A 24221-nucleotide genomic window follows, 5' to 3' on the forward strand; every position below is an offset into this window, starting at 1 on the left:
CATGGAGTGTTTTTGGATGTTTTAGCTTTTTGTCCTACAAAGCAGTATATTGTACTTAACACTACCACCATTTTCCAAAATTTAGTTTAGCTTATTCAGTTTATTTATATCAGAGACCATGTGGAAAATATATTAATCTCAAAAAAGAGAAATTATTCTTTGTACTAGATTTTGCTTACTAGCTAATTTCCACCTGCAGTGCCTGGGCAGGTGAGAAGAAACAAACACTGTAGTTTGACCTCCATACAAGCGCAAGATTTACTAAACTGGATTTTTTGAAAATTAAATTATATGATCATTCAAAGTATAATAAATTATTTTCTACTTTAAAGTTTTTCTTAAATAAAATATACTCCAAGCTTTAAAGGACCTGAAAGCTTTGCTCACCAGGAACTGATTTTTGATGGTGTGATTTTGGAGGCCTCTGTTAACAAGAGTGAAAGTGTTTCGACTGTAATAACCACAAAACAGAACATCACAGTGAAAATAATCAAAATAAAAATCTCCTGCTTCTTTTTAATTGGCTGATATACTACTCACTGTAAATATTTATATAGGAAAATGGCTCATTCTAAGGTAACAAAAACAAGAATCCTCATTTAATACACTCATGAAAACACACATGAATCTTACATTCAATTTCTACGAAAAATAATAAATCTTCTTACACACTGAACCTTTAATATAAAAAATACAGAGAAGAAATTGCATTTATGAAAAACTGAACTTTTATTTCTTTGAAATGTTTATACAAAACACATTTAAAGTTTAAGGCATATATTGCACAGACTATTGAGAAGTTTTTATATAAAAAAAGGGACAACATCCCTCAGTCGTAGGTTTAAGGCACAGCAGCCAGTCATACTGCCAACGGTCAGTCATGATTCACAACATGAACGTGAAAAACATTTTTGAATGCATTTGGCTGTAAAGAAACTACACAGTTTGAGATAAAGTTCATGCCAATACAAACTAAGAAAAAAAAAATACATAACCTTGAAAATATTTACATGCATCATCACATTGTCTGATCTGATTGGAGCGCCATTTTGCATCTAAAAATCACATATAAACCTTGCTATAAAAAAAACTAATCTTAAGCCAGCCATTTCCAGTATCATAACCGATAAGGTGTTGTCACAGTGGCAATGATGTAGTATGAACAATAAAAATATACTTTAATACTTAGTATTCTACATATGACCCAAGCCTGACATGACCTGTGGAAATTGAGGTATAAATGCACATCAATCTAGTGAGTACCTGCAACAGAAAAAATACCCAAAATCCTCCACAGAGGCAGAGAGGAGAGACAAAACAAAACAAAGAAGTGTAAATACAAGAGTAGAGTTGAAGCTTCCATATTTGCCATGAACAAGAGAAGTTTTTATGGGTTGAATGGGGTCAGTGCTCAGCAGTACTCCGACCTGACATCAGACTTTCTCCTTGCACACAGAAAAACTAACCGCTTGAAAGCCACACAGCTCAATGACACTGGTAAACATGACAGCATTGAAGATTTGCCTCACTATTCTGCTACGGTTATTATTCACATAGGAACTTTTCCACATGACGTTACTGTTAAATTAATGTCCAAGTGGCATTCAGCCATATATTGAAGAAGACAGTTTCATGGAAACTACAGCTTGAGGAATGATTAGAAATTCTATAGAAACCATTTCTAAACACAGCTGGACAGCGCTGATGAGGAAAGACTTGATTTTTATGCTCTTGAACCCTCCTAGAGAAAACACAAAGCAAATAAACCTTCTGACAAATTTCAACTATTTTGGTACATGTGCTACATTTCCTTTATGCATCAATTCATCTTTCCACAAGTAAGACATTCATGTTTGAAATACATTGACCAAATCTTAAGGCCCCAAATTGACAGGGAAATGTGAATAATTTATATTTTCCCCCCAAATAAGAGGATCCAACATTTAAAGTGATTTGCACCACAACAAGATAAAGGCGCCATGTCTCACAGCAAGTGTAAAATTTCAGTTCAGGAGCTGTAAGAGCTTGATCAGGTCACCAAGCTGCTCACCTCCACTGACATTGATTTCTGTAACAGATCCAACGTGACCTTCTCCCCTTCATCCTGTATCCACCACTGTCCACCTCAACAACAATCCCTGAATATTGTACACAACTGATCAAGGTCACATAAACAGATATAACTACTTTGTTTTCAGCAAAAACACAAAATACAGCTCACATATAGGTTGGAAACGACGAACAAAGAAAGGTGTGATACTTGAGATCATGTGTTGAGTGGTTGAGATGACAATTCATGAGGGCCAATGAATCCCCTTAGCTATAAAAAGACAGGAAGAATGGGGAGATGAGGGGGTGGGGGAGGGTGGAGACACATCAAGGCGCTGCAGTACAATCAATTTCCCTTCTGCTCACCTTCAAGGAAAAGAGGGGGTATGTAGTGGTGTAAAGAACAACCTAAATTTTGAAATAAACATTTGAATTGCACAAACTATGATGCTGTTGCTGTATGTAGGGAAAAAAAAGTCCTTTTTATCCAGAGAGAGGAATGAATGATATCAAAGTCTTTTGTACATTCAATAAAGTCCGGTACTGCTACTGAAGAGGCTAACTGCTGGTGCTGATAATTACACCGTATTAATTTTTGTACAATTAAGGGATATCCTCCTCCCCGTTCATGTGGAAAGAGATTGGAAAATGTCACCAAAAAGCTTTGTACAATACAACAACTCTGCACTGAGGAATGTTGGCATCGAAAGTGTTCTTACCGGCTGGTGCCTCCCTCCATCAAAATAACAGCATGTTTTAAACAATAAAAAAATTGCTTGAAATAGCATCTCGCTTTGTCCCATCTCGTTTCATTCACTGTAGTCTGCAAGAACAGGCTTTAGTGACAAAAAAGGACTGGTGATGAAGATACATTCTTCTATATACAGTGTTGTCCAGCCAAAAGGAATGTTTGGCCTCTCATCTCCTCTGTAGATATTAAAAAGAAAAGGTGCTTCCAGCTCCTAGTTAACAGTTTCACTCACTGTGTGCAGGCTGTGCTGTGGGCTCCACACTGTGCTGATAGGAGTCTTCACCACTTGAAGAGAGCTGGGTTGCCTGCTGTCAGTATGGACCATGCTCCAAACACTGGGCACCGCCGCTGAATTCCTCTGTGCACTACTGCTAATACTGCTACTGCTATTACTGGTGCTGGTTGTGGAAGAGGGCTGAAGAGAAAGAGGCGTAATCGTTGGTGTGGAGGCGGAGGATGTTGGGGCTGTTGATGAGGGGAGAGGAGCTTGTGCAGAAGGGACAGGGGATGGGGACGACACTGCAGTTGAAACAGGTGTCAGACATGGAACCGTGACTGGGATTAAGGGGGATCTGTGGAATGGCAGGTAAAGTGGGACTCCTCTGGTGGGTGTAAAAGAGGTGATGGCTGGAGAAGGAGCAGCTGGAACAAGCGCTACAGTGTGCGAGGGGGAAGCCTGGCTTGGAGTGGTGACGGAGGTGGAACTTGTGGCTGGGAGGAGGACTGGTGATGGCACCGAGACTGGCCGTGGAGCTGGCACTGATGCAGGAGCGGAGGCTGAGTCTGGAGCTGGAGTGACGGCTGGAGCAGCACCTGGTTTCTGAGAGTTGGGCTGTCCTAAAACGGAGGCAGACACTGGCACTAAGGTTGGCAGGTGGGCTGGGATGAGCTGAGGCTGGTTTGGGCTGGACGCTCTGGCAGGGTCCTTCTCCAGGGGGCTCCAGATGACTTTATTCACCGGTAGAGGAGAGAGCCTAGGCGCTGAGACCAACACTGAAGCCGAGACTGGGACAGAGGCTGCTAAGGACAGAGGCACTGGAGCCTTTGAAACTGGGACAGCCATCGCCTTCTCCATAAGACTCTGCACCTGTGAAGGATCCATGACTTGTTGGCTGTCCTCTGGAGGCGGTGTGGGTCCCATGTCACTGGTGTAAGCCTCCACTCGTTCAGTCTTTACGGCCTCTGCAGGTCTGCTCTCCTGGAGCCTCTTCAGGTTCTCCTGCTCTGCTGCCCTCTGCAGAGCTGCATCCACCAGCAGCCTCAGGTCACTGAAGTCCTGGGTGGGGAACAGCTCGGGAGGAGTCGGTGGAGGCGTGTTGAAGAGGCCGCTGGTGGGGCTAGCTGCCGTTGTCGTGCTGGTGAGACTAGTCCCCTGTTCCTCCGCTTCTCTCAGCAGACTTTGCGTGTCCAGCTTCATCAGCGCCTGGACTGATCCCTCCTTACCAGGGTAGCCTGCTCCGGTCAGAATAGCTGTCGCCGTGTTCCCGAGAAGACTGAGGTCCAGTGTGGGGGCGGAGCGGATGACAGACGGGCGTTGTTGGGAGGATGAGTTACTATCTGGAGAGCTGGCTCCACCTCCGTTAGATGAGTGGCCTTCACCTTTACCGCCAACCTTGCGGGAGATGGTGAACTTGGTGGGATCTTTGCCGTCTTTGCGAAGCAGGTCAGGGAGAAGGCGGCGGCGTGCGTTGATAAACCAGTTACATATCTGTAAAAAGAGGAGGAATTTCTGGCATAAACAGATACTGGTACTGACTGAATCTGAGAAAAAATGTAAAGGATTGTTTTCTTTCCATTTTCTTGAAGAAGTGTAAGTGTCTTTTTATTTAACAGCTGCTAACACTCAATTAGATGGATTCATAACTCAGCTGAGAGATGAAACTATTACAAGTTTCATGATAAATTTCCCAGTGATAGCATTACCGTATCAAATTTTAATTATGTATAAAACAGTGTTTAATTACAGTGCTTTGGAAAAACTCATGACAAATACTGTCCAATACCAATATGATCCAATATGATAAACGCAAAGTGAAAACATTGTCTTGGGCTTTGGGAAACAGTGATCAACATTTTCTCACATTTTATGGACCACACAACTACACAACTCCATTTTCTGACTTTTTTGGGGCCAAACAACTAATTGATTAATTGATTAGACAGATTAATCAATGAAGAAAATAATCATTAGTTACAGCACTATCTAGCCTCACCCAAAGTTAGCAACAGTCTCCAAGATGCAGACACAGCATACGACCTGTTTGTTTTGTGTCGATTGAAACATTGAGGTCACACAGGACATGATGCATTTAAAATCACTGAAGTTTTCAAGATGAAACTTGGTGAAATTACCTCAGTGTGTGTGTCTATACTTCTTGAAAATTTTCAGGACATTTTACAATATTGCAATAATACTGATAACTATCATTTTGATCACTGTGATCATAAATTCATTTTTAATACCGTTTCAACTCTTAACTCAACCCTTGCATCAGACTCAAGATCTAAAAAAGAAATAATCTGAGGCCTGTGATCTTAATAACCACCTACACATTTCTCTTCATCTCCATCTGTACGTCAGGCCTTTCTTACCCCCTCTAGTGGTACGGCCTCTCACACAAGAGAGTGAGAGAGACAGAGATGAGAGCCCTCAGACAGCTGGCAATAATGAAGGTCTGAGCTCAGATATGCTGAGCCACAGCGAAGCCAGCCAAAGGCATTCCAGTGAACTGACTACATAACAAGAAACTCTGCTGCCTGCTGCCTCATGCTGATCTGTAATGCCTTCTCTCCTGCAGCCTTGTCTGTTTGTGCGTGTGTGCCTGTGTGTTGAGAGGGAAAAGAGGAAATGTCTACTACTGATGCAATGAAGTGAAAAGGGAAGGCTGGGAAAGTGTCACTCTCAGCAGTACTGATACCATCTGATCAATGTTTTGCTTTGACTTCTTCTGGTAACAAAGTGCTGGTAAATATTCCTGTAAAATTTAAAACTGAGTAAGCATCATGTAAAGGTAACTTTCTTTTTCAGCACCATCAGACTTTAAAGAGATAAAAGGTGAGTATGCTGCAAAAATAATTTAAATGACGTGTTGCAACTTGTTTGAGGGTATCATGAAAAAAGTAACAAAACTTGAACTGCACAAACTATGATGAACTGATTTTATTAATTTGTCAAAAAAAGGAATTAAACATTAACATTCAGTGAAACCTGTAAAAGTTTGTTTTTATGAGCATGATCAGTCAAATGAAAAGTAAGCAGGGCAGCAACAATCATTTTTACTGTTGATTAATTTCTTGATTATTTTCTCAGTTATTTAGTCCATTAAATGTCTAAAAACTGTGAAAAATGTTGATAAGTGTCCCCTAAAGCCCAAGATGACAAAGATATTTAGTTTATGAGCATGGAGGATTAAAGAAAACAGATTACATTCAGATTTAAGGAGCGTGAATGAGAGAATTTGACTTTTTCATCTTTAAAAAATTACTAAAACCAATTAGTCAATATCAAAATAGTTGGCCATTAATTTAATAGGTGACAGTTAATTGATTAGGCCTAATCATTGCAGCGCTAAAAGACAATGACGGTAAATTAAAATGTGTCTCGGAAACTAGATGCACCTCCACTTTAGGACAGAAAAAACAACCCCCACCAGAATGCAGAAACAGCGTGTACCACAAAGTGTCATTTCCTCTGACAAGTACAGAGAGCTTTTGGGAAAACAAAAACAAAACAAATAATAAAAACCTGCTCCTCACCTGCAGCACAGAGAGGTTGGTCTGGCCCGACAGACTGAGTTTCTCCTGCTCCGACGGGTAGGCGTTGAAGCGGTGCTCGTACAGCCAGCTTCGCAGAATCTGCACCGCCTCCTTGGGCAGGTTGCCGCGGCGACGGCGCTTCCCAAAGAGCCCTCTCCCTGACAGGTCGAGCGGGGAGCCATCATCGCTGTCCGACACAGCCGAGGAGTGCTCCTGCTCGGGGCGATGCTCGTCTTCCAGAGCTGAGGGAGGGAAGGGAGCTGTCAGTTTGCTGCTCCAAGAGTGTCATCTAACCCACATGTTTACATCTGAATGACTGATAGTCATTTGGGATAAAATGTTGTTTTTTAATGCTTACTTTGCCATATATGAGTGTGAGGAGGGATAAGATAACTGTTGATCTTGTATGGGTTGTGAAGAATGGGGTTTGGTCAGATCCAATTCTATGCAAAAAAATGAAACCATAGGTACTTTTTTAGGTCACAAATAGTTGGAATTGATTTAGCACTTAGCAGTTAACAAGTGCACAAACCTCACTGGTTACTTTTAACCTTCTATTTTTAAAGTGAGGTTCAGGAAAGCTTCAGTGGGCCTGAGCGTGTTTTAACTCTGGCTTTGCGGTTTGAACTTTGTTGTGGGGATTTTGTCAGTCTCTGGTTGGCCACCGGAGAGAATCTCCCCTCAAAATGGAGCATGCCTGATCCCAGGGGTGGGCCACAGAATGCAGTAAATGTCTTTCTCTGGGGCTGGGTGAAACCTGACCCCTGGGGCAGCGCCTGTCTTCACAAAGAAGATTGTGTGCATATCAACATCACAGTAGCTAGTGGCCCAGGAACCTATTGACCATGCAAAGGAAGCCGTTTTCACCTCATGCCACTTTGGGCTCAGGACTGCTGGAGCTGCTGACAAATCTTTTGAATTCTGCATTCCTCAACAACAAGGTAGTTAGAAAAGAGGGGGGAAATCTAAAAACATGCAAATTCAAAGCCGGTGCATTGCCCCAAATTTCTGTAAACGAGCCACCTAAAACTACATGTCACCGTTTGGCTGTGCATTATTGATTATCAGTTTGGGGTGGAGCATTATGATATTCATGTCAAGATTTATCATTTTGATCAGAATTCTTTCATCCCAATTAATGATTATTTGGAACATTACTTTGTCAGGAGTCTTTTCTGACTATATAATCTGGTCCATTGCACTGAACTTCACTTTGATTTCTTCAATGTGATTTTGCATACAATACATTGATATTATATTGACATAGTGTTATGAGACTAGATATTGTCTTAGATTTTAGTGTTGTTAAATGGCATAAGTGTTGTCTTTTTCTGGTTTTAAAAGCTGCATTACAGTCATTACATGTTGACAATGAAATTAATCCTTATTTGCAGCTCTATTCATATCAGTATCACTATACTGATTTCAGTCATGCCACCCAGCATTACATTAAAAATCATTAATACAATGCAGTAAAGATTCAACAATTTCTGCTTTAAATTATGTCTAATTGAAAGTCAATCAAATAAGTCTCGTATTGATTAGATTGGCAGACATCTCAGGTGGTCCTTAACTGTCTGAGATAAATAATGTTGCCCACAACAAAGTTGCAATCCTTCAACTCTGAACACTCGATCATTCATTGAACAGACATTTAAAGATCTGTCATAAAATATCTACACACAGTCAATGTGGGATTGATTTAGTTGATAAAACAGCTCAGGCAGATTTTATACAGATGTTAGCTGGCTTAGTACAGTATGTCACATCATCAGCAGCTAAATGTAACATCTCAGAGCCAGTCAAACAGAACGGCTTTTTTTTTTAAATTGTTTACTAAATTTCTCCTCTACCTACTAACAAGTGGGTAAATCTGTGCCCAGGGGAAGTGGTTCAAGCATTTTGCATTTACTTTCCTTTAATTAGGCCCACTTTTCTTCAGAGGAAAGTTTGGAGGCTCAACAGTACAGCCAAAACAATATATTGGTTGACCGATACTGACCTATCACAGCTGTATCTGTGTCAGCGTGTATGTATGAAATTTCTATTTTTATAACATGACATAATGTAGGTTTTTATTTTATTAGCTTTATAAGCAGCATTCTGTGCATGTGACCCTTTTCTTAATTCGTGTTTAAAATATGCATATTTTTTATTTTAGTTTATTTATAGTTTTTAATTATTAAAGATATCAGTGAAAGTTTACCTTCTCAGTGCCCTGAGGTCATTTTGAGCAATAAAATTCATTGTAACATCTTGCTTTGTCACAAGTGTTAACCACATTATTGCAGGATCATTGCAAAAAAAAAAAAATGTGTGGATGTATATACCTTACATTGTGTATAAAGAATATCAGCCAATATATTGATATCGAAATTATTTTACACCCATATCAGCATCGGCTCCAGAAATCATGTATCGGTCGGGCCCCATTTTAGACAGATGTGAGCTTAGTACAGTATGTCACATCAGCAACAGCCAGACTGTAACATCTCACAGCACAGGCAGTCAAACTGACCAACTTTTTTTGTTTACAAAAGGTCTCCTCTGCCTGCAAACAAGCGGGTAAATCTGTGCCAAGGGAAAGTGAAGCTTTTTATACGTTTTATTTAAAAAAAAATGCTCCTCAGAGTAAAGTTTGGAGGCTCAACAGTGAACTAAACTTCACAAACACTCACACAGAGAGGTAACCATTTGGATCTGACCGTTAGTTGAAACAGCCCCCCACACACATCAAACATCAGCTCCCTTTGTCAAACTGATAAGGTCATAATCAAAGCGCAATGATTCACACACAAAAAAAAAGCCAGCAGAATAATACAAAATGTGACATTTGAGGAAAGCGAACGGTGGAGCTACTCGGTAAATTAGCCATCTGGAGTGCACAAAGGAGGCAGCAGCAGCAGGCAGGAGAGACAGAGAGCACAGCCTCCCTCCCGCATGTCACTCCGCCAGATGGACACCATGCCTGCTGCTGCTGCCTCCACAGATAACTAGCTGGCTAGCTGTCCCTCCAAATTTAAACACAAACACACGCTGCATTTGCTCGCGACAAAAAGCCCGCATACCAGGCAAAACCAACAGCGAAGACACAGCGGGCTCGCGGTCGGACACGTTGTGGGTTATAAACGTGTCTTTAGGGTGATAAAAACGCGACTCACCTCGTTTGAATGCTTTCATTCTTTGTTGATGGCTCGCTTGAAAACACGCAGCTGTCCAAGTTGCTCGCTGTACAAAGCGTGCCCGCCGGGAGCCAAACGATGGTTGACACAACGGCACTTTCTTCCAAGAAGCTGGGGGTGTTTGAGCTCTTTTCGCCGACTTAAATACCTCTCTTTTTAATGTGTCGAACCGCACGATAATGTTTCACCGGACAGTCCGTTTCCATCGCACTCCTCCTCGCTTTCTGCCAGGATAAATGTTTTCTGTTTTGTGTCGCTTGTTCCTTTTTACCTGCACGCAGCACCGCCAGCTCTTTGCCAATCTTGACAGTCGCAGCTGAAATGATCCCGCCTCATCAACGGCTCTCGGCCAATCGCGGGCCGTCATTACGCCTCCGGCGCAGCCGTTAGCCAATCAGAGAGCTCCGCTGGACAAGCAGACAGGCTCCGTCTCATTGTGATTGACGGGAAAACCATTTCATTCAAAATATATCGCAGACAGTCATTGAAATAATGTTATTTTCTCGACACGGTTGAAGCCACACGGTTAAATTGGCACAAGACGGTACAAATATAGCGGAATAGCCATCTTTTTAACCTATAGTGATGCATTTTTATTCCACAAGTGTGCGGGAGAAATCTACACAGTGTGGGAAGGCGTACGTTTACGTAACGTTGAGCAAAATGTTCTTGTTACATAAATCATAAACGCCGAAATAAGCGTAGAGTAGTGACCGCATTTGAGTCATCCATAATTTAATTAGGCACGTTATTTCGACTCACAATGTCTAGAGAAATTTGTGGTGTGATATTTAGACATTAATTCTACGGTTTGTTTGACTCCAGACTCGTGTTACAGATGTGTTGGGATGCTTTGAGTCCCCAGGACAAATGAAGTTACTGCATGTTGCCACCATACAAAACTGAAATCAACCCGTTTTTGTTTCCACATATACCTTCTGTTACTGTGTTTGCTAAAAAAAAAAAGTGTTTATAATTGCAAAATATTTTAAAGTTACAAGTCAAATCAAGCAGTTTTTGAAAACAAGAACAAAATATTTGCAGTATTGACAATGGAGCTGCAACAATCAGTTGATTAATTGATTAGCTGCCATCTATTAAATTAATCACCAACTATCTTGATAAACAATGAATTTGTTTGACTTGTTTAAAAAAAACATGGACATTTTGTTTTAAAAAAATGTCCAAGTTCTGTGATTCCAGTTTATGAATGTGAATATTTTCTGGCTTTACACGTTTAAGACAACAAGATGATGAAAACAAGACAGTGGGGATGTCATCTTGGCTTAGGGAATCTGTGATCGATATTTTTCTTAATTTTCCAGCATTTTTTAGGCTGCACAACTCATTGATTAATGGAGAAAATAATGACTAATTGACAATGAAAATAATCTTTAGCTGCAGCCCAGTAGAGCAGCAAAGATTTATTGATTAAAATAAAATCAGTTGGCAACTATTTTGATAATCAACTAAGCATTTCAGAAATTTTTCTGGCAAAAATGTAGAACATTTGCTGGCTCCAGCTTCTTAAATGTGTAGACTTTCTATTTTTCCTTTGTCATTTATGACAGTAAATGAAGAATCAGGGGTCCTCAAACTTTTTCATGTCAAGGACCCCCACAATAGTTGCACAATAAACCACAGAGAGTATTTTGTCTTGAGTAATCCCCGCTGAGTTTTTTTTAAAATTTCTAGGTTTGAAGTTAATAGTCTTCATGGTAGATGATAGGATCACAATAAGTTAAAATCAATCAAAACAACCAACCCTATTTCTTCTCCTGTTATTTCAATTTCCACAAAAAAAGAAGGAAAGAAATATGCAATTTAAAATATTCTATTCCTTCTTTAGCTGGAGACCCCACAATCCAGTCAAGGACTCCTGTTGGTTCCTAGACCCCAGTTTAAAAACTGCTGGACTAAACAATTAATCGATTAAAAGTGAAAGGATCAATTGGTAATGAAAATAACCATTAGTTGCAGCCCTAATTGATGACTATATAAAAATCTTTGAAAGAAAAATGACTGCCACACACTGAATCTGAATCATCTTGTACTTAAAAGTCAACAAACAGCTACAAGACAGTAATCAAAATACAGCCATGATGAACTTTTTGAGAAAGTATTGTGTGCATTTTATTGAATGTTACGTCTCTTCTCCATTATACATTTGAACAACTTTGAAATAGTATAAATAGATCTACAGCATTGTAAAAGATGAAGATTTTCAGTCTGGTTTTGTTCTTATTTACAGAAGACGACTTTAAGAAGCACAGGGGGGAGAAATGCAAGATTATTAGTTTCATCTTAATATCAAAGAACCCTTTTTACTCAGTATTGCACATATACTTTAAATGTTACCAGAGTATAGTGTCAAGAAACTAGGTAAATCTCATTTTATCAACAACACACCCACTCACTCATAACTTTGCCATACAGCTCTTTTACAGTAAACCCCCACAAACCCTGACATACACACAGCCTATAGATTACTACACTGAACAGATCCTAGGTTTTAAAATATGTGCTTGCTTCATAAAATATTTCTTCTAATATTTTTACAGACACTTTTTGCTATATCATATCTCTTGTGGTAAGAACAGAAAGGTGCTGCCCCTCACCCCTTTCCCCAGTTTTACGCCTGACTCAGTGGAACAAAGCAGGGATTCTAATGAGCCTGTTTTTTTGCAAGCAGGCCTTTGGACTACTGTATGTGTGTGGATTCACTGGTACCCCAGCTGAGGTATACTCTCTCTCTCTCTGGGATAAAACTTCCTCTACTGACTTTTTTTTCTCAGTCCTGGAATGCAGAAAAGTGGCAAATACGTAAGACAATCTGAATTACATAATTACATAATTTTTCAAGAAAAGAAAGTGAAAAATGAAAGGTGCATTTGTGTCACAGAAGATATGGCACAAGTTTGACCATAGCCACATTGTAAATGAACATTTAAACTTTTCCTTTTTGTATTTCTGGATTTATCAACATATTCCACCAACTTCACTGTTGTTTATCACGGTTGAATGAGTGCAGCCGAATGCAAGTGTTGAAATCTCAAAATAAAGCTTTACCAAAACAGACTGCTGACTAAGCAAATGCTGATAGTTGTGGTGTGATAGTTTTGAGTTGAAAAGGCCACATCCATCAAACCTACATGTGGACCATTATCACCCTCAAATCAATGGCTTTACAGCAACTGACCCCCTGCAGTGCAGCTGTTTGGGTCATGGATAACCCTACCCAGGAAATAGACCTAGGTGTGTCCCCAGTGATACATGTGTGTATTGAAGAGAAGCCTTGTTGAAATGTATGAGATGAGCTCTCTTTTCTCTCTTTAAGAAAGTATGTCACTGACATCTCTGGGTACTTTACACACCCAACTTTCAACAGGCTGGAAGAGCATCTCAGTTTGTGATGGTTAGATGACCAAAACACTTTCTCTGTGGTCCTGCCCTGCTTCCCTCAGCATATTTGAGATGCCACACCGTGTTTGATGTGCAGCACAGGCCTACAGTTTTGTGTGAGGAAGGGTGACAGCAGGGTTTAGGGCTGAAAATGTGGCAAATGTGGAAAAAATGGAAATAATATGTTATGAAATTGTTTTAAAATACTCTGACAGTGCTTGCATAGGGGAAATAAAAATAAATTCTGCAATATATTGCCTTTCAGCTAGGCCATTTACACGTACAAGAATTGTTCTCTTACTAATTATTGATTCTTAAAGGCATACTATGCAGGATTTTCCATTTTTTTGTCTCTCTACCCCTGCCCGCTTGCAGCATCTGGCACATATCCCAAGAAAAGAAAAGAAAACAGCACTTCAAAGTCATGGTTTCTGATAATTGTGGCACCCCTAGAATGTGATGTCTTGGGAATGAGACTCAACAATTAACTATTTTTCTTGTGCGTTTATGAACAGTGACCGATAAATCCTGCATATTATACCTTTCAGACTGAATATTCAACATACATGACAGAGCTCATCAAAAATGTGTCAATAACAAATTGTCTGATATTTGTGGAAACATGAGAGACTCCTATATTGACACCACATAGCTTCTTTCAGGAAAACAACTTGTCAGACACACAACCTTCCTGGCAGTCAGAAATCAAATCAAGCTAACGACCGAGCTGGAGTAACACAAAAGGCCGTCAGGTGCTAACAATGCTATCCAGCCCAGTCAAATGGAGGGGGGGCATTGACAGCAACAAGGGGGCAGGCTATTGACACCCCTGAGCCATTTTCCTTACTGAGAGTCATCCACAGCAGGCAAACAAAGGCCCACCATCAAGAGAAAGCTCTTGCCAACATGGAAGGAGAATGGTGGTCATCAGGCTTTTCCAATTCAAAGCCCCAGACTGCATTTTTGGGTCACAGTGGGCGAGAAGAAAGAGGCACTGCAGCAACCAACAGCAATGGAGCGACGCTGCAGTAGTTTAACATAACTAATTAGGGAGGGAAAGTCAGGTTTTGTTTGCTTACCATTTGGAAGAAACCAAATGTGAGTGGAAGACAGGCAAAGAACTGTGGTTGATGTAAGGCATGTCAGGGCTGACTTTAGTGTTGGATATAGAATGAAATCCTTAAGTGTGTCTACATGAATAACTCATAAACCAAGAGGCCTTGTTTGTTCCATACCTCTTTGTGTTTTGGGAACTGGGTTCAGTCTGTAAATATGTGTAATCCACACAATGTGTCCCCTTAATGCAAAACAGGTCAGGGCTGAATGCAGTCATATAGTGTGAATGTCTTTCCATTGTGTGTATACAGTATACTACAATGTACTGTAATTTGGGGGTTGCAAATTATCCACTGGTGCCCTCTACAGGTCAGAAAAGAAACTTTTCAAGTAGGGGAGGAGGGTCCTGAACGCTGCAAAGCAACTCAGAAATTACTGTAGCGATGGACAGTTCTAGTTACAGGGATAGTACAGATTAGATGTGGGGTTGTAGGAGCACCAGCATGGAAGATAAACAATGTAGTGCTGTAGACAGGATCAACAGCAAAAGGTATTTTAGCCACTTTAAAGAAATGTCCATATTCTATATCCGTTTAATATATATAGTGTTTAAGGGCTATGTTTAACAGAAGTGACAGAATAACACAAACAATCTTAAGTGATCAAGGCAATGGTAGACGCACAACTTCTGTGATACAAAATTACTTATTTCGCTAACAGAGTTTGGTTGGTTTTGAGAAATTTGGATAATATAACAGCTGATTCCTGTCAAAAAGGACTGTCTAACAATTAAACAAGTAAAAGCAGTGAAAACATTCTAAATACAGCGTATGCTTAAAGTTTTAGGTCCTTTTTTAAGTAGCTAAAATATCTTTTGTTGTTGATCCTGTCCAAAGCAGGGCATTGCTGGTATTCTTCTCTGTGTCTCCAAACTGGGGTCCTGCTGACCTTCATCTATGGATGGTTAAGTACCTCATACAACCCCACATCAAATAATTCAATCACTTTAAGCTTCCAGGCATGTGCATTAAAATGTTAAACCTGTAAAACAGTGCTGTGGCTACAGTCCATCTATTTTCACAGTAAGCACAGTTACTGTCGAGCTGCTGACATTTACATACATGAGATGAATTTAAAACAAGTGAATTCATCTTTGGCTTTCACAATCCTCCATGAAAAAAAGAAGCACGTAGCATTTTAAAAATGATGAAAACACAATGACTAATGTATGTAATGCTTTAATTAAATATTTTTTTCTTTGAATAAAAAAAGTGCAGGTACTTTGGATGATGTTCAATGAGGGGAAACAATAATGATAACAAGACTGATTTTGTTGAGTGATTTGAGGCAAAATAAATCAAAAATGCTTTTGGAAACAAAGTATAAAAATAACCGTGAGACACATGTCCTTATGTGTCGCTCCCCAAAACAATAACACAGTATCATCCTGCATACTCAGCCTGCTGCTGCGTTACATCGATAAAAAGCCCTAGATTCATGTGAGATGTATAAGCTGAACGCTAAATGAGGTTAATAAAAGCACTTAAAGCATTAAATGACAGATGGAACAAAAAATCCTGACTGTAATATTCACATATCCGCAGTTACAGCACAAACATGAAAAACAAAGGTAATGGGACTGAAAGAAGAAGCAAAATAGACTAAAGAGGAGTTGAACGAAACTAATATTGTGGCCACTGACATTCTGAAGTAGAGATCCTCAGGCTCAGTCATCATTAATATCGATGTGCTTTCCATTCAGAACCATTAAGAAACTAAACTTTACAGATTCTCACCAGTGTTTTAAAATATTTGACACAAGAACATTTTGAAGGACATACACACAAGAAGAGTTAATTGCTAGGACCTATATAAATACTCCTTCAAATCTGACTTTCAGTTTCATCATACCAAAAATATTCATAATAACCAGATCTAAATGAATTTTTATACAAAAACAAAAAGGATGAATGAAGTAACAAATAAATACAAGGAAGACATACATAGGTGTGAGTTTGCAATGTGTGTGAGTGCAGTGTGTGAGTGTGTGTGATGGCCACAAGGTGGTGTTGTGCAAAGCTACAAGATGGCCAATGATCTGGGAAGAGAGGAGGACGATGGGAGACAGAAGAGCATTAATGTTTGCCTTCTGTCCACTTCTTAATAGATCTTATAGCCAAGATAGAAGAACATTTAAAACAGTCTTCATATAGATTCTTTAGGATATAATCATTGTAATAACAATACCTTCATTAACAATTTTATGATATCAAGAGTAATAACAAGAAATGAAGAAGTTCATCAGCTGAGGTTTTCAATGGCAGCCTCAAATGAGGAGTCTCCTGCTTCAAAGTCTGTCGTGTCCACAAAAGTTAAATTTGTCATTTTCTGTTTTGTTAAATAAATGTTTGATGCCACCAGGACCAGCCTATAACTGTAAGAGTGTGTCAAAAAATGCCCAAAGCCACCCCCACCGCTCCCAATCTCTAGGAATTTGATCTCTCATCCCCCACACCTCCATCCGTGTTTACTCAGAGTAGCTCATTTGCATTGCAAAAGTTTTCCTCTCCTTCTTCCAGATATTTCAGCAACACTTTATCTGTCCTTTGATCCGACTCTACATCCTTCCCTTTCACTGTCTCTCTCAGAGGCGAGTCTGAGCCTCGGGGACATAGATTTCGATGCTGTCTGCGCTCTCTGTGGCGGAGTTCTGGCGAAAGGAGGCAGCTTTTTTAGCAGCCAGCAGACGCTTGCGAGCCTCTTGTCTCTGCTTCTCTGCCGAGGCCGAAGAAGAGGTGGATGAGGAGTCGGCGCTCTTCTCACGACCCAGCAATGGTCGTCCCTTACCGGGCTTCTTTGACGCTGGAGGGGTTGCCTTCTCCTCGTCCTGTGGTGTCAGGAGTGATGAAACATGGCAGACAGAAGAGGAGAGCAGTGTGCGGAAGGAGGAGAAAAGACAGATACAAGACAGTGAGACAATGTACTTTGATAACTGTCTTCAAGAGGCTCTGTTTGTTAAGGCAGGTTTAGCAGACAGGACTTTGACAAAGACATTATGACTGCTGATTGTTTTTGTTAAAGCTTCAAATAACATTTAGTGGGTTGTGTGATAAACAGAAAAACAGACAGACAGACATCTGATTAAAATAGGCAAACATTTAGAAAAACAGTCATTTACATGACAATTTTCAAAGACAGGAAATGGTAACATGAATTGATGGGCACATTAGATCAAACTTAAAGCACAATAAAAAGAATCACAAGACACACAGTCAATGCAATTGCACTGTAAAGCAACATAAAACAAGAGTATCTCAGATACAGCGGTAAAAACATCCATAAACTTAAAACTAGGGTTGGGCATCAAGAACCGATTCCAAATAAGAATCAAGTCCAAAGGAATCATTAAGAAATTTCTATTTCAATTCTGCTTATCCATTTCTGTGCAAATTTGACTTGTGGTAGATTCAGATTAAACCATGTACTGCAAACACCTACTGTATATTTACCTGGCTACCTGTCTGTGCCTACAGATGTGACTTGAATGTGTGTATTTCTTCCTGTCTCCTATTGCTTTTATCTTATTAAATGGGGAGTCTAGCATTATTCTTAGTTATTCAGCTGTTGCAAAGTTGCTTGACTAGCTGGTGAATGGATGAGAGCAACTGATGTGGGTACTTTACTCCTGCATGATGCCCCAACTCCTTTTTGGATGAAAACAACCACTCTAATTTGGCTGATGGTCAACACAAATTCCAAGGTCTCTGCCAGTTTAAACAGTCAGTCAGATAAGCAATTATGCCATGCCTTTGCCAAACAATGATAAGTGTTGTTACAGAAAAATGAAAGAACAGGGCTGCTTTCAGTCTGCCTCCATCAAAGTTTACAAAGCTGTCTTACAACTATCTTACTGAATCTTCAGGTAATGTATTTTGGACACCTGTTACATTTTATATCATTAAAACACTTTATTTAGTAGTTTTGGTACTGTTGAACCAAACTCTAAATTAAATTAAATCCCACCATCAGTAAGACTCTTCTCTGATTCACTTTGATCTACGGACATAATCAGCATACAAGTAATTTACTCTGCAACATTTTTAACTAACCTGTGATGAAGAGTTTGCCACTGACACACATACTGACTGACTACTTTTGCAGCGCTTTGTAAAGGTGGGCTTGGTCGTGGGATGTGACATATGTCTTCTCTCATCCATAGCACAAATTTTGTGGGCCTTGTAACAATCACATCAGTTTAAAATGCTCTGCTGCAAAACACTTAACAAGAACAGGATACTTTCTGTTGTAATCTAAGTAAACCCAGAAATAGAAAAAAAAAAAGAAAAAAAAAAGAAAAGAGATCACCGTTGTAAGGGATATGTAGCTAATGTTAGCTTAGCTCAGTGTTTCCACTGATAAAATTTATCCTTGGTAAAAAGTATTTCACACAACTTGGCTGTGAAGACTACAGGACACTTAAAGAATCAAGAATCGTTAAGAGCTGAAATAAATAAGTAGAATCAGAATCAATAAAATCCAAATGATACCCGACCCTACTTAATGCACACACACAAACATAGAAAGACACGCCACAGACCAGAGAGAGAGCTAGAAACAACGACAGACACACAAACACAAGCAAAGACATTTAAACAGAGAGGGAGCAAACGCAAGACTGCATTCGGTCACATGAGCCAGTGCATCTTAGCCATGCTCCACTGCAACACACACATCAGCTAGGTGACACATGCATGCTCAAAGCAGGGCTTCACATTTAAAAACACACCAACAACAGCCCTCTTTGAGATGAAGTTTTCCATGCATGTCTAAAGGGATCTTTCTGGCCCCTTTGTACTGGACAGGGAGGCCCTGTTATAGAGTCCATCTCACGCAGGGACGGAGGGGAAGTCAAAAAGGGGAGGTAAAAAAGAGTGGGAGAAATGGTGGTGGTGGTGGGAGGAGAGAGGCCGGTTTCGGCGGCTTTCCTACCCCAGCCAGGGCACTGGGCAGCAGGGGTGGGAAGTACCTTCCGCTCAGGGGGCGACTGGGCAGCCGCAGATGGTACGGGCTGCCAGTCATTGGACTTGAGATGGTAGAGCTCATCGAACTTGAGGCTGATGTCTTCAATGGAGAGCTGCAGCAGATCCCAGAAACCAGCCAGGTCCTGAGCTGTGGGCCGCGGGTTGGCATTCACATTCTGACACAAAGAGGGAGAAGGATGGTGAAAATGAACGAACGACCAATGAATGATGAGGAGAGAGGTCAGTATTGTAGTGTAGACGTTTAATGCTCAGCACAGGTGGTATAGTCTCTGACAAGTTGGCTTTTAAATGGCTCTTTAGCCATGAAGGAACAGGAAATAACATAACACAGAAAAGACTGAGTCTACCTTCACTGCATCCATGTTTTTATTTTCTAGTTGTCACAGAGTGATCGATACAATGTTTTCTCCATGACCCACTGAAAAGTTAGAATGATGTTAATGCAACTTTATAGAAGTAACTTAATTCTATTTTGAAGACCTGTCAAATTCATATGTAAGACATTTTAAGGCCTAACAGTTAGACTATTGGATTTAAGACGTGTTAACCACCTGCACAAACCCTGATCCATGCTGTTCAGCTGCAGATATGGTTCTTGTACATGATAGAATATAAATAAATAAATAAATTGAAAAAAATCACCCGATATATAAAGTTCTACTTTGTTTGAGAAGATTCTGGATGTAAAAACTAGGTTATAATTCTAAAAATACATTAACCTAGATGTGTCCTTAATGTGAGAATGAGGGCAGCAGGTGGGGTATCTCTGGATCACTTTTTGTGGGTCCCCACCACCACCACCCATCCCAGTTTTTGAAAATGTCCCTGTTTGAAAATAGTGTTATTTGACTTTATATCTATTGTGCTGATGCAACTTTGGCAGCCAAGGCTTTGTGAAGAGGTTGGTTCCACCACTAAAACAAAAGCAGAAGTCACAAAAAACTCCAAGGCAAATTCTTTAAAAACATTTGACATGCCTTTATTGTCATGGCATCGTCATATTAGACCTTAAAACAAATAAACTTAGAGATGTTTCAGCATCATGCCTTCATCGGCGACAAAGAGAGTACAAGAGCACCTCAAATTAGAGCCCAGAGCACTCTGACGCAAACATTTTTTCAGTATTGAACGTAGGTTTGTATGTTTCAAAAGAGCACTTTCATTGTATTCTAAATGAACTGTGTCAAAATGTCAAAGCAGAATAGTGTTTTTCTCTCAGTACTCATGTACCTTGATTCCACTGTACTTTAAAGTGCTCATTGTCCTGCTTGTCTGTTTTGTTTTGTTTTGTTGCTTTCCTTCAGGTGTGATTGGCGTGACGGTGGATCTGGTATAATGTTACTATTTCTAGGGGCACTCTCATAGTTGACAGTAGAGAGATAAAGAAAACATGCAAAGACACATGAGAGACAGGAAGCTGCATGTTACAAAATTTCTCGGGACAGGGAAGTGGTGGTTCATGGTCAGCACCTCACACTCCAAGACCATCAGGCTGCCCCGACAAAAAGTATTTACTGGCTTATTAGAGCAGCTTATTACTGAACTAGACTTCTGCCCTGTATTACTTACATACTTATCAGTCAGTGCAGCTTGTTCCATATTCATCACTAGAGGGAGCCATTTCACAGCTCAATTCTCATGCCCAGATGAACTCCAGACCGAAATAATGGATCATAACAGAACTTTATCCTTTATAAGAACATAAAAAAATACTTTAAATATTATAACTGCTTCAACACAACAAAGTAAAATAAGCCTGTATGTTGAGCCAGAGAGATACAAAGGAACATTAAGTTTGAGAATGTCACAAAGAGATGTGATAACTCAGAATCCACTGTCAAAGTTAATCTAATAACAGACTTAGCCCCTCACCTGTTTACAAACAACTGCCTCAATGTTTGCCGTTTGTGCAAAGCCTGATCAAATCTGTCTAACAGATGAAAAGTAAATCCTGCTTTGACTTGTTTTCCTCTGTCACAGCCACTGTTTGTAATGCTCCAGGCAGACTGTTTGTGCAGGCTCCACTCAACTCCTCATACTGATGTAGCTGAATTCAGACATTCTGGGCAAAACAAATGTGCTATGTTGCTATCATGCTAACAGACCTGTGAAGTTTAGAAAACAGCAGAGTGATTATTGCTCATGATTACGTTTCTATTCTGGAGAGCTACCCAATATGTAACATGCAAAATGTTAACTTCGCATTGCAAAAGCAATGAAAGAAATTACACACCAATACAGACAAGAAGACTTAGTCATGAGACAGTACACGTCACAGTAATATCAGTGTATATGAAGTATTCATTGTTTTTTGCTTAACTGCTGGCTGAAATACATGGGACATGGATTTGACACTTGTTGTAGCATATGTTTGCATGCCAGCTGTGTTTTATGAGGAGTTTTAAAACACGATAGATGACTGGCTTCACTGTGTGCATACTGACTTTTGACAAGTGATAATACAGTTGGTTATGCAGGATTCAGAAGCACGGGCTGTATTAACTGGTTCTGAATTAAATAACTAGACTTTTTTAAACTCATCTAGGAACATCTACACACAACTAATGATGTGATTTATTTTAATGTGCAATGTAAAAACACCCAATAAGTTGTAGTGGTACATTGCTTGTGGTACAATCAGGTATTTATTTTAATTATTTTTAAATAGTACTCATTTTTTGGTTACTGTATGATGAAGTTTTTACCCGTTAGAGGGGCTGTAGAGGGAGAGAAAAAAACTGAAAAAACTGAGATAAGCAGGGCGATGCCCGTATGGGTGCACAAGGCTTGTGTGGTTGCAGTAGCAGTTGATTATAATGGATGTGCTCTGCCGTAGGCATGTTACGACAGATGTTTCATGCAGCATCCCGTGTAATTTAGTCACAATGCAAAATCCAGCAGCATAGTAATAATGACAACATTTAACAGTAGACAGCTGATGTGGCCACATGATTTTGTTTTCTGAAACCTCTTGTGAAGTTTCCTTTGGTTTGTTTCTTGCTACCTGTCCCAAGCCTGATGGGCCCTGACAAAGTATCAGGCTTCAGGTTTGGATTAGATCATTTTGTTACATACAGCCTTGAGCTCAGTTTGGTTTTCTTCAAATATATGTTATAATGAGAAATTTCTCTCTCTTTCCACAAATCTCCTCAAGACCAGTACATCTTTGTATGATGTGTAAGTGTGCCTGTTCATGTCGCAAGTACAGGTATGTAATGTTAAATGTTTTGCCTGTACTGTTCTGTCCTTTTCTTTGTTCAGTCAAGCTGGTGCAGAAGTACATGATTTACTAGCCATGTTCATCTGGCCAATATTTTGGAAGCTGAGCTGCAGATCAACCAACGGGCAAAACAGATGGTTTACTAATGTGGGAAGCCATAGTGCTATAGTGTCATGTGCTGCTGGTCATTGGCTACAATTTGTATAATGCTATTTCCAGTAAAACACGTCACCAGAGAGGAATGGCTTATTGGCTTATTATAAGCTCCTTGTATTTTGTGCTTGTGGGCCACCATGCATTATTCTGTGTAGGCCTAATATGCTGAGTATCATGGCTGTTCCCAGATTAGGAAGTTCTCTTTTGTGTGAAAGCCTTCATGTGCAACGAGGCAAGCATATCTTGCAGAAGACAGCATTATCAAAATATGGGAACACTTGGTTTGGGACCCAGGATGTGAGTCTCACTGTAAGGGTTCCTGCAGGTTTAAACAAGTTAAATTTATTATGAAAGTAATTTAAGACCCATTTCACAACCATACTGACAAAAACGTGTGAAGCATATGAAGGAAAATCAGAGTCCCAGGATTACTTGGGGCCAGACTTAGTGATGTTTTTGATGTGAATATGGAAAATGGTTGCTTTATACAATGGTTTTACCTTTTTCTAAATTCCCATGTGACTTTACACCAAAAGTTCCTACTTGGAGCTTTTTCTTGCACATCGTGCACCAAGCTTCAAATTAGCTGTTTTCAACTGGCTTCAACCAAGCACTAAATGTGATGTTCTTGAGCCAGAGCTCACTGAACTTGTACTTACTTGTATTAGTTTAACAGGTTAACAGAAACAATGTTAACTTATTACTTCTAGAAGTACCCTTTTTTTTTATGAGAGGAGACGCTACATCATCCCAACACTCTAGCTGGGTGTGTTAAAATAAATTCTAACTGGGCTGGGCAGTTTGCATTAGTCATCATTGGTTTCATGCTGGTTTTGTTTTATAGTTATAGTAATTTAAGCGTAATCAATACTTTTATTTTTTGAACAAAAACACATTTGAAAGCAAGACTGAAGTTAATGAAACTTTATCTAAACGTAACGTCAACTTTATAATCCAACCATTTTGCAACACCTGTCATTTTTGGGTCTAAAATTCCAACTTTTTTGACTTTTTAAGGACTGTGCAGACCTGTAGAGTTGAAGCATCACAGAAAGGCTTTATACACACCAAGTTTTGTTCACACAGTCCCCGGAACTGCTGGAACTTCTGGGATATTAGGAGCTGGGCACTTCCTACTGCACTGCGAACCTTTCCCAGCACTGAGGAGAGAACAAAAGTCAACACATTTGTAACAATCCCTTTTCTGATTGTTTACGTCAGGGGCATCCTGTTTTTCAAGCTATGTATGACAAACTCTGTCTTTTCTCCGTCTTTGGTTAGAAAACATGGTGTACATAACAAGACTTGCCTGTATTGAAGGTGTAGCAATAAGTTCTCTAGTTTACATACATAACTCTGGATTGATGCAAACCAACTTTGACATCTTAATGCAGGTGTCTATACATTTAGGTGTGACCTGCAATGCATTGCCCAAGCAGCTCCACAGCGTGGCACGAAGAGGATTACAGTGTATTGGGCAATTTTATCCTCTTTAAAAGGCATCTAAGCTTATATAGATACTCCAGCCTTCTGTTGGTCAGTGGTCATTATGCTAGTCTGTTGCTGTGTGGAAACTAGGACGAGCATCTGCCCTGACAAAACTGGGA

The 24221-nt window shown here is 39.9% G+C and overlaps 2 protein-coding genes across 6 annotated transcripts in view; both read right to left on the reverse strand.

Annotated features, from left to right (window-relative positions):
* Positions 1-705: 705 nt before the first annotated feature.
* Positions 706-10037, reverse strand: tgif2 (TGFB-induced factor homeobox 2). The gene is made up of 3 exons (XM_084730380.1): positions 9718-10037; positions 6557-6798; positions 706-4508 (listed from the first exon to the last, which is right to left on the reverse strand). Exons 1-3 carry the CDS (start codon positions 9734-9736, stop codon positions 3012-3014), a joined length of 1758 nt encoding a protein of 585 aa, XP_084586506.1. The 5' UTR covers positions 9737-10037; the 3' UTR covers positions 706-3011.
* Positions 10038-15418: 5381 nt separating this feature from the next.
* dlgap4b (discs, large (Drosophila) homolog-associated protein 4b) overlaps positions 15419-24221 on the reverse strand; it is a 172896-nt gene continuing 164093 nt past the window's right edge. For 3 of the 5 annotated variants that reach the window (XM_084730415.1, XM_084730393.1, XM_084730400.1), the window contains 3 exons: positions 23683-23774; positions 19223-19393; positions 15419-17083 (listed from right to left, as the gene is read on the reverse strand). In XM_084730415.1, the coding sequence (XP_084586541.1) occupies positions 16841-17083; positions 19223-19393; positions 23683-23774 (506 nt within the window). In that variant the 3' untranslated portion in view covers positions 15419-16840. Of the gene's footprint in view, positions 17084-18545; positions 19394-23682; positions 23775-24221 lie in introns of those variants that run through there. The other 2 variants (XM_084730423.1, XM_084730406.1) reach the window with 2 other exon arrangements.

The sequence above is a fragment of the Lutjanus erythropterus genome, chromosome 2 (assembly GCF_056507025.1).
Source record: "Lutjanus erythropterus isolate fLutEry1 chromosome 2, fLutEry1.hap2, whole genome shotgun sequence".
Classification (NCBI taxonomy): domain Eukaryota; kingdom Metazoa; phylum Chordata; class Actinopteri; order Lutjaniformes; family Lutjanidae; genus Lutjanus; species Lutjanus erythropterus.

Excerpts from the sequence above, each read along its gene's own strand:
- tgif2 (XM_084730380.1), bottom strand. Across the intron at positions 4,509-6,556 it reads CCAACCTCTCTGTGCTGCAG|ATATGTAACTGGTTTATCAA; the intron begins GTGAGGAGCAGG and ends CTCTTTTTACAG.